Source organism: Echinococcus granulosus, assembly GCF_000524195.1.
Source record: "Echinococcus granulosus chromosome Unknown EG_S00005, whole genome shotgun sequence".
NCBI lineage: Eukaryota > Metazoa > Platyhelminthes > Cestoda > Cyclophyllidea > Taeniidae > Echinococcus > Echinococcus granulosus.
Window position 1 is genome coordinate 719,207 of NW_020170385.1, and position 11,040 is coordinate 730,246.

General features: G+C 39.5%; 1 protein-coding gene across 1 annotated transcript; it reads right to left on the reverse strand. All coding sequences in view use genetic code 11, as the record gives it.

Moving 5' to 3' along the window:
- EGR_01338 (Immunoglobulin superfamily member) lies at positions 1-3,042 on the reverse strand (the record flags this gene model as incomplete). Its single annotated transcript, XM_024490587.1, has 1 exon — positions 1-3,042. The coding sequence occupies one exon, from the start codon at positions 3,040-3,042 to the stop codon at positions 1-3; it is 3,042 nt and encodes a 1,013-aa protein (XP_024354911.1).
- Positions 3,043-11,040: the final 7,998 nt, after the last annotated feature.

Below are 11,040 nucleotides of genomic sequence, written 5' to 3' on the forward strand. Positions count from 1 at the left end.
TCAGTAATCGATTTCAAAGGATCTTTTCCTGTGCTTTCGGTGCAGTGAGCTTTTTACAAGAATTGACTTTGGGATCATCAGATTGGAAGAACTGGAGGAGGGAATTATCTCCTTTTGTTTGGAATGGTGATGATGCAGTTCAACGATTTTTTGTGGTGCACGGATACTGCCCAGCTGTTTTGGAAGACATTCCCCTGACCTTTTGTAAATGGATAGATTTCGTTGCAGTACTGCATTATTCGTTCCTCCACTATCTCTAGCAGTTATCATAAGTGGTTCACCCAAAATTGTCTGGGCAATTAAAGAGGGTCGATGTTGCTGAATTTGATTATCAGAGTTGAATGAGAGATTGTTGTCGTTGGTCAAATCATCAGAAAATACCGAAGCCGGTGTAGTCTCAGCTGTCCCTTCCTGACTTGAAGCGGAGCTGTCTTTACATTTTCGCCCTTCGACAAATCGGGTTCTGTTTAGCGGTATAGTCGGGCTAGTCTTTCTAAAGCTCGATCGAGAATTTACCGCATAATCTGATGATCCTGATTCAGTACATTCAACGGCTGGACTTTCCGTGAGATCGAACGAATATTCCTCAAAATCTGCGCCCACCACTGCCTCATCGTCAGACGATGTTGTGGAAGCGCAGCTACTGCAGTAAGGAACATCAAGCGTTATGCTCCGTGTTCTACGACTTCTCAGTGAAAATTGATTTCGGTGATCAAAACTCATTGAGCTACTTCTCCTATTCAGTAAAGAAGGCATCAACAGTCCGTGAATTGGACAAAAGGGTGTTGCATTTCTACTTATTCTTGATGGAAGCGTGCGGTATTGAACCTGTGTTGGACTACTGCTCTGATGGGATCCAAGTGACTTTCTTTGGATGCGAGGGGCAGGTCCCGTATGGTAACTAGATGTGTCAGTCCTATTTCTGACGGCACGAAGAGAGGTAGCGGACTTCGATTTAGCAATATGTCGGGGCGTCTGCGTGAATGAGGAAGCAGTTCTCCTAGTAATGTTTCGTGAAGCAACGCTCACGGGACTGCCGTGAATTGGACATGCATCGAAAATTGATGTTCGTACCATTTGTTCATTTGAATTATTTTGCAATCTCGTATTGACCCCATGAATAGGACACGGTCCAGAAACTAAAAATGGGTTGTTGGCCGATGGAATGGTGGCACTACTTGCTGCGTCTGTTATTTGATCAAATAAGCGGCTAGGAAGTGATACGGCACCGTAACCCTCCGAAATTGGCTGATAGCACAAATCAGTACAATTAGCATTCGTTGAGATGTTGGAAGTACTCGGGAATTCGGTGGCAACTAACGCGGTGGAGTGAGAAGACATTGATTGCTTATTTGGAGTCGAAGAAACTGGTCGTGTCAGAGCCGCAGTTGTCGTTGTGGCAGTTGTTAAAGAGACTAATTTGGGAGATGAAACGCAGAAGGTAGTGTTAGTCGCCAAACTGGTGGGCACAATATATTTCGTAGTGACTAGCTTTGTTGATATTAAGTGGTTTTTCTCAGCCGTTTTAGCATTAATGCCATCCACCGCCCTGGAGTTACTGCCGGTAGTCGATGGATTTTTTATTGGGACGGGTGAATCTGGTGGATCGTTGGCGACACGAGTGCCTATCAGTTCTCGAGCATCCTCACCTGAATTCGACATGCCCATACTGTGGGTACTGTTCTTCTGCAGTGGCGTAGCACAACTTGAGATAGCTGATAGTTTTTTCGATCCAAGTCTACCCCAATAACAGAAAACAGTAAGTGTAATGGCAGCAAGGAGGACAAATACGATTGCAATACCTATCGCCACGTATACAAGAATCTGCCTCTGGGCCTCATCCATTCCTGAAGCGACTCCAGATACAGAAATCTGCTGGACAGTCACATTGATGGAAGCTTTTTGTAAGATACCGCCATCATCTAGACCACATTCCCATATCCCCCCATCCTCGTATCTTACCCGGGTGATATTTAAATACGCTATGAAATCCAGAGAAATGGACTGCGAGATGACGTAATTGGGGGAAGGAGTCACCAGTGGTAAATGGTCTTTGAACCATTGAACGTTCTTCCTAACTTCAAAGTAACCTTGACACGAAAGAGAAAGGTTAGATCCGAGAACAGCGGAAATCTGCTTCTGCTTGGTGTCGATCCACTGCTTGCAAATGAATTCCTCCGGCTCAATGGCACCCCTCCCAGAAGGGCTGAAAATTAAACGCCGCTTTACAACGTAGGGGGATTTGCAGGTAGGGGTAATAGTATTAGTTGTTCCGAATTTTGTCTTTTGATCGTAGGAAAGTTGCATTGACGGAAGAGTATCGGAGAGATACCATTCTCGAAGCCATCGAAGATTGCAATCACAGTGCCAAGGATTGCCACCAAGTTGGAGCTCTCGAAGTCTTTCCATTCGATGGAAAACGGGTCGGAAATCACTAGAAAGTGTCTCTAATCTGCAGAAGGACAAATCCAATATTTGAAGATTACGCAGAACAGCAAAAGTAGACGCTTCTAAGCTTAATGGAAATTCGTCCTTTACATGACTTAGCCGAAGTTCAAAAAGGGATTTGCCTAAAGAACTGGGAAAAAAGTTGGGGGGAATTCGTCCTAGAGGATTCTCTGATAGATCCAAAATTTCGAGTGCGGGTAAATGATAGAATGTTGCCGGGAGTAGGCCGCTTTCATCCAGTCGAAGGGAATTGTTGCGCAAACTCAAAATCCGAAGACGATTCAAGCCTTCAAATACATCTGAATGTACATGTTCCAGCTGACATGAATCCAGGTAAAATTCCTCAAGATATACGAGTCTTTGTAATTCCCTATCATCCAAGCGTCTGATTAATTGCTGGGTCACGCGCAGATTTATGAGTAAATTAGGCAAATCCGCGGGTAATTTTGTCAAAAGTGAAGTATCAGAATCACAAACAGCTTTTTTCCAGTGCAGATCCGGCTGAATGGCGATTACAGTACAGCCACGAACAGCATTAGCTGTTCGCGTCAATAAAAGCAAGGAGACCACTAGACCCCCGATTTTCATCGGCATTAGACGAGAATATATCTCTCAATTTTTTGGTTACTCCATGCTTTTCACACTTGGAAATATGTACAAGAATCACTCCTCGCACACCCGATTCGCAAATGAGATGAAGGTAGAAATGGTAATAAGAAAAAGGAGAAAATTGAATAAAGCCACCAACTACCCATCAATTACGGTCCGGAACGCGCATGTGTGCAAACACGAACAGGCCATTGTAGCAGTGGGCGAAATCATAGTAGCCAATGGGCTTTACAGTCCCTCTCAGTGGCCTAGCGCGCGCACGAAGCATACCGTGAGAGAGCTTCGACGTCGGGCCACGACCGATGCGTATGCGCACGCGCATGCGAATATGGTGTGTGCAGGTACGTAAGGCAGACAGGTCGTGAGGCACGGACAGGCTCTGAGGTGGATCGCTTGCCAATTTGGGATTGCCCAAGCAAGCTCACAAGCTTTGTCCCACGTGCGTTGCTGTAATCGGTTTGCGCATCTCGCTTCGTACGCGTTTCCTTTGGTCCGATTGGACGACCCACCGCATTATTGATCGACCTACACTATGATGGGTATCTCCACACCCGCGCAACAAGTCGGGCTTTCCCCTTTTGACCTCCTTATGCGTTTGGTCCAGCTGGATAACGGTTCAAGCACAGATTAGTTCACACCAAGGTGCACCGAATGAAGTTTATGCTGATCAAAACAACGAAATATATTCTAGTTCTGCGCTGGCCTATTTGGTGTTTTTGTCTAGTATTTTATGAATAGCTTCTAGAACGACAAAAAACACTTATTTTGTGTTTGCTTACTTTCCACTTCAGAGTCCGTTATTTCGGAATTCACTCACAGCACTAGGCAAACGAACATTTGAACTTAGGCTATGATGTGCTGCTATCTATCCACCTGGGCCACCCTAATCAATGCTACTTATTTACTAACTCAAGTTGTACTAGGGAAGTACATGATCACTGGGATGGAAGTGACGATAATGATAACAGATGTTAGTATTTTCATCTCTGCTCTACTATTCCTGCAGTGCTAAACTGTATTTAGTTAAATGAGGATGATTCCGACTATTTTGAATTGGTATTACCTCAAGCTCTCTCATTTAATTCAATTTATTGGAATATGTCAATGCGTCTTCGCATCCAAACATGGCATTTTGTTTGCAAAAAGTTAAATTTTGCTTTTGCCCTTACTTAAATGCGCACCCAATCAGAATGTAATGGATCGTCCTGTATTCACAATCCACTGCAATGATTGCTGGTTAACAGGGCACTTAATAGCTAAACTTGGCCATTTTTAACACCAAATGCACAAAGTAAGCAATAAAGACTAAATTATCTCTCATTTGAACCGCATTTTCACCATTATTAAATGATTAGAAATGTGACGTTTAAAACGACATTTAATGGAGTTTCCCTAGAAAGAAACCAGTTAGAAAAGAATGGACGAAGCTAGCGTGTATTTGTGCAAAAGTATTTGAGGAGGTAAAGACATTAGATTGCTGTTCATTAACTGTTCGAAAGATAAATCGGATTGACTTTGATTTCTTTGGACGTGGAGCCAAGCGTCATAGAAGTCAACTGAGACTATTTTGAATAGTTTATCCCTTACAAAGTGTAGATACGCTATCCTTAAGTCACAATAATTTAAAAAAATTCTTTGTTATTCAGGCTTTTTTCTGCCATCATCTGATTCGCACTACTAACGTTCAATTTTAGTATGGTTTAGTAAAACAGAATGTAAGTGTTCTGCTTAGCGAAACTTACATAATCCTGATAAAACTCTGTTTCCTGCTTCATTTAATAATTGAAGACTTATTACAAAGCTACTTATTGGAGAAAAATTTGAGAGTTCTAAAAACATTCTTCCCTCTAAATTATCGAACCGAAACAGCTGCAGCAACTAATCTCAGAATACCTGCACTGGTAAAGTGGTAACGGGAAAGAGCACCATTGAAAATGTTTCACCCTTTCTTCACACGCGTGTAATCACAGTGGTGAAATTTATTTCATAATTCTGTTCACATGATGGGTAGTGCCATTTAAGGCAGTTTGGAAGTTTCATGGTTCCAAACGTAAAAAATCAAAGACCAACAAATCGAAAATAGCTTACGCATAAAAGTGTCAATTGTAGAAAGAGATGAATAGTGATTTAAAAGTGGAAGTGGTGGTAGAAGTAGTGAATGTTTCGAAACTGAACACCACTAGTAAAATTATGGTTAGATATGTTCCATCTCTTATGTAAAATTCGCCCTAATTGTAGGTACCTAACAGATTCTGAAGGCTGTAAAACCTAGTGGCAGTAAGGAAGGGCTGCATTCAAGATAAAAAAAGTACCAACTCGAAAGTCTATACTCAACACTATATAGGGATATATTCTCACTTAACTTTGTGATGTTGTCAACCGCTTTATTCGGTAAGTTTAATTGAACCGTTTTTAAACCGGTTTGTTTCATCCACAAAGCTTTGCTTTCTTGCTTCATCCACTTTTCATTCTTTTATAAAATATCACAGTCATTTCAGTTGGACAAGTAAGCGTAAGGAATAAAAAGGACGTTTGAAAATCTTTAATTTATCATGTGACACAAGCACGGTAAAACCAAGTATAGTTTCCTGAAATTTTTGATTTTATGCTTTATATTGAATAATTCAAATCATTATTTATTATCCTAATTTCCCCAATATAACTTTTTGATTGGGAGAAGTTAAAGCAAACAAATCAAAGCAATTTATTTTTATGCATATTATACTTTTAACCATTGAGCCTACCTGCATTATAATCTTCGCCGCGTTTCTGTTACTTTAAGTTTCGCGTTCTAAACTCCTGGTTAAAAGTGCAAAACAGGTGGCTGAGCCATTACTCTTAGAATAATGGTGAATCGCTAAAACTTGATCCTAGCTTATCTTTAAAAAGAAGCTAATTTCGTTGTGCTTGGATTTTTTTTGCCTAAAAATTGGATTCTGTTTTCTTTTTCAGTGTCTTTTTAACATTCCATTTACCGCTTACTTTTATTTCCCCTTTGACAGATGTCAAGCAGAACAAGGAAACTAGTTCTTATGGTCAACGCCAATCCAAGTTAGCACTGGCCTTTTCATGATTGGTTCACACCCATGCCACCTTTGTTTTTTTTTTGTGAACTATTTCTATTTTTAAATGCTTTAAACTTACTACTTCGTTTATTAACCTAATGGTTGGCAATCCATGGTAATTTTCAAATATATTGAAAGCAAGGGTATTTTTCCGATGGGGAATATGTGTATGTGATTCCTGAGTGTTAACGACTAAGTACGTAGGCTTCTCTAGTAAAAGTACACTCTTTGGATTTATTATGGTGTTGCACTTAACGCCTGAAAATTATTCATATTTGACCCATAGTGCTGATATTTTCATACTAAATGGTGGATCACAGATCAACGCCTGAGTAATTTACTACATAAAGTTTTCATCTTGATTTGATGCAAATCGAATCGGATAGGACCTTACAACATGTCATCATTAACGGTTAAATATCTTAATTAACCTGCTGTGAATTCAGCTGCCCCGTAGTAGTGTAAGCAGTCCCAAAAGGCAGCTATAACGGTGAAAGTCCCAGGCATTTACGGTACCCATCTCAGGACTGGTTTTCAAGTGTTGAGGTGCACTGCAGGCACACATTTTGGTTCTGAATTTACAAGACAAAATGCTAACTTGAATGAAAATGATGTGTCTTTTACAAAGTGTTAAAAATGGATTTAGTGGGTGGTTTTCAACCCACCCATATGATTAAATGTCAGAATTAAGGTATGCAATTCGTGTCAGCACTGTGAAAAACCTTAAAAGATACAGCGTGAGCTTGGCTGAGTCACCGCTAAAATATCTGATTTCCCTTGTCTTGTTACCTATGCAAGCAACTGTGCCAAGATTGTGTCATGCAAACACTTTTGAGACATTCCGATTTCAAAAATTGTGGTGCTCAAAATCAGGTTTTGCCTAGGATTTTGGGTCTTTTTATTAAATGGAGAAATCATAGAGACTTTTGCTCTCTATCACCATAGTATTGTTAATAAAACGGTGTTTTGGCATAATTGTTCCCTCATGTGATGAGTTTACGATACATTTACGATACAAATACCAGAAAATGATTTGTAGAATAGTGTGTTAATGAGTTAACAGTCGCATGGCTCCCACGTAGGATTACAATTTATTTCAACTTTCAACACAGACCTACATGTAACCGTATAATTCTGGATGCAAAGAGATATTTATCCCGTAAAAAGCAATCTTCCCCAGCACTTTATGAGCATTCTAAAGTTAGGCAAGAACCTTTTTGAATGCAACAGAACCATGTAAATATTGCGAAAACCTCGAGAATAAGACGGTCGTTTTCGCGGTTTCATCTGTGCGATTCAACATTGTTCACCTGTTTTGCCTCGGCTGAATAATCAGGTACTTTTGCTTTGCAATAACGTATCCACCTACAATGTTCTCGAAACTTGTGAATTCTAATTACATAATTAGCTGGCAAGCACCATTCTTTCTCCTTGATCAAAATCGCCAAAAGGAATCATTCAGGAGTTCGATATTTCCACAAAGGTAAGTTGCACCGCTTCCCGACTTTACGAAGGACGGTGACGAATGTGAATAGCTCTCTCCGAATTGCAACGCCCTTGTTACTTTGCATTAGAGAGTTTAAACCTCATCGTTATACTTTAAAGTTGAGAGGTATTGCCTAGTTGCATGTAATTCGCTTACCACACGTGTTAAATGGGTGTTCAAACATTCCACATTTAATCGATCCAAATGGACAGGAACCCTCTAGCCGAGCTTGTTGGTGGAGGAAAGGTTTGTCGCTGCAAATAAAGTTTTAACAACTGTTTACTTACAGCGAACTAAATATAATCCATGCTTTTTCGATGTTTTAGTGATTGATGACATTTATGAGAGGGGCATGAATTTTTTATTTATAAAAGCTAGGAACATAAGGCTTTATTCCTATTGGTTAATGTGCGAATTTTGTAGACTTTATCTATTGTGTTTCATTACTTCTATTAGTTTTTCCTTTTACCTATTTTTTATTTTTGTGGTCTTCTCTTTTTTTACATTGTGCACTCGAATCTCACTGATGAAATGAATACCTAAAATTCCACAATTTCAAGCGCTGCTTAGTTAGTCAGTTGGCAAGATGTCTATATTCCTGCTTTGAATAATGGATCTACAAAATGCGCTCTATAGAATCTTAAAAATCAGTTAAAAATTTTTCCGTGGTAATAAGTCCTTACTAATTTGCCCCCCAATACATTCTGTTACTTTAACATTACATGTGTAACATGTTCTTCACCTTTTATCATCGAGTTCGACCTTAGAATATTTTATATCGAGTTGTGATGCTGACTTGGTTGGGACACGAGTTGCGGCTGACTGGTCATTGATTACAAAATCGAGGCATTGAATGCTTGGGAAAGGTTGGACAGTCCTACAACAAAGTTTGAATGGATTAAGAATTGTTTAAAGTTCCGTGTGATCCTTTGCACTCTTATTAAACTGTTGACACTGCTACTCTACCTTTAGTTCAAAATTCTAAATCATTGTGATTCACATATTTTGAAGTACTAGTTTTCGTTTTTTTAGCGCAGATATGAGTGAATTTCGAAATTCCCCTACTATCTCAAAAGTGGTGTAGAAGCTGCAGTTTTCACGCAAACATAACCTTTACCCGTAATGTGCTCTGTAAGTAGATATGGAAACTTCGGGTTGCTGTGAGGTTAACCATTGAAACCACGGAGGGTAGGTCGACTCGGGTCAAATCCACATTTGTTCCAACATCGTATAGAATTTATAGGATAGAAGAGAACAATAACTGGCTCTTTCTTTACCTTTGCAGGGATCCAATGCACACACATGGATTTGTCAAAATCCAGTTGATTTTATAAATACCCAAATATCAGATTTTTTCACGACTTACTTCAAAATTCACGTCATAAACTCTTGTTTCTTCCAAGCCTTCAACAAGATGGAATACGGATCCCCTGAGACAAATGAATTGATAAAATTTGCAGAAGACACAATGGATATGCTTGGGAAGGAGCCCAGGAATTTCTTATGGACCGTCATTAAACTTTGGGAAGAATATTATCTTAGAGCGGCTAGGAATCTCATGACGAAGTTATCGAGTATGCATTTATTCCAATGCACCATAAATTTACTACGGAGAATAACACCGAATGAAGGTATGAGTGAAAATAAGCTTCTCGAGGGCATTGCCAACGCTTGGTTTGAAACCAATATGCATAACATTATGGAACAGTTAAATGTTCCCTGTAATAATGGATTTAAACACGTTTTTATCGGGGAACAGTTCCTTCAATCGGTATCAGGATTGCATTGCGGAGGTAGAGCATTTCTTCTTTTCAGCAACAATAAGCTGCATGTGGAAGAGATATTAGCTAAACATAATGCATACAACCTTGTCTCATTTTCGTTTCGGTGGGACAATGTAAGGAAGAAATTGAACACCATTTTCTTTGGGCTTCCAATCGAATTCGAATTGTTACTTTTCTTTATATGTAGTGTTCAATCCGTAAATGGCATTTTCAAACTAATGCTGGATCAAAGCGAACTCGCTATTAAATCCTGTAAGGCAAACAGCCGGATACGCACTGTTTATTTCAAGCTGTAACTGCAAATGAATTATATGCCCTCATCAATTGGAATGGTAAATGTAATAAAATTATTGCGCTGACTTAATTTCTAACGCAATTATAAGTTAGATGTTTTATGCCTAATTTCAGACATAAGAAATCAAACAATGTTTTAAATAAAATACTCTAAGAACCAACAATAAGCCAATACATTGAATTTACCTATGCTGCAAATATCGAAAACATTATCCATTATTCACCTGCCTTAGGGTGTGTTATAGGTTTATTTCTCTCAAAATGCGAAATAATTCCACGTAAACTAATAACTCCATCACTCGTTTAGGTAGGACACTATCATTTTTATGCGTGACGTGGACATATGTTGAACCACCGCCTATGGGTTCAATTAAAAAAGTTTTCGAAAACTTTTAGATTACTGGCAACGAGTAAGTGTCAGCTGCAGCGCCTCGAGACCTCCCTGAAGTCTAAAGAAGATGTAATTCTCGAAGAGAATATGTATATCACTAAACAGCAGAGCTTGGTACCACTGGCACAGCCCGAAGGCCAGCCCACCCGACGAAGGTGCAGTGGCGGAGCGCTTAATGGTTCACTTTACCAAAACCGGTAGCAAAACAAACAGCCAACGTATATCACAGCCATGCGATAAGATTGTATCGGAAAACCTCATTCAGACCACGTAACGCACGGCCAAGGTTAAAATTTGATTTTAAAAGATCAAAGTAACTTCACAATTTTTGAAACAAAGATTAAATCTAAAGCAATTTTAAAAGCAACGTGTTATGCTATCAAGTGATAGGTTCATTGTTTGCTTAGCGACCGGTTTTGGCAAATTGCCACTTCGTCAATCGTCGTACCTCGCCTGGTGGGCTGGCCTTTGGACCATGCCAGTAGCTTTAATACCTTCTGTATGTCTAAAATACATATTCTACCCAAGTATTGTCTCCTTTGGTCTTTAGAGAAGCCTCAGAGTACTGTGACCATGTAACATCGTTACCAAATATTCTTGAATCTGTAATCGTTGCGTAAAGGAGGTTGAGAGCCAAGGCAACAAAACTCTTCGGTGTTTAAAATTTCGCTTAAAAATAAAGAAAAATTCACTGGAAGGTTACCGTCAGTTCTCCCAGATTTTATATCTAGAGCTTTAGCAATGAAAAGTGGGCTACTTGAATCTTCTTAGTGCGACAACAAATAAACAGAAAAATTATCCGAATTAGCAATTAAGACATAGGTGATAGTGGCCTCCAAATACTTCATTTTGATAGACGATGATACCTTAGACAATTCGCAATGTATAAGTGCTTCACCCAGTGTTTGTTTATATGAACCTTTTTATCACTGAATTTTTCGGAGGCTTGTGAGAATAGCTAGG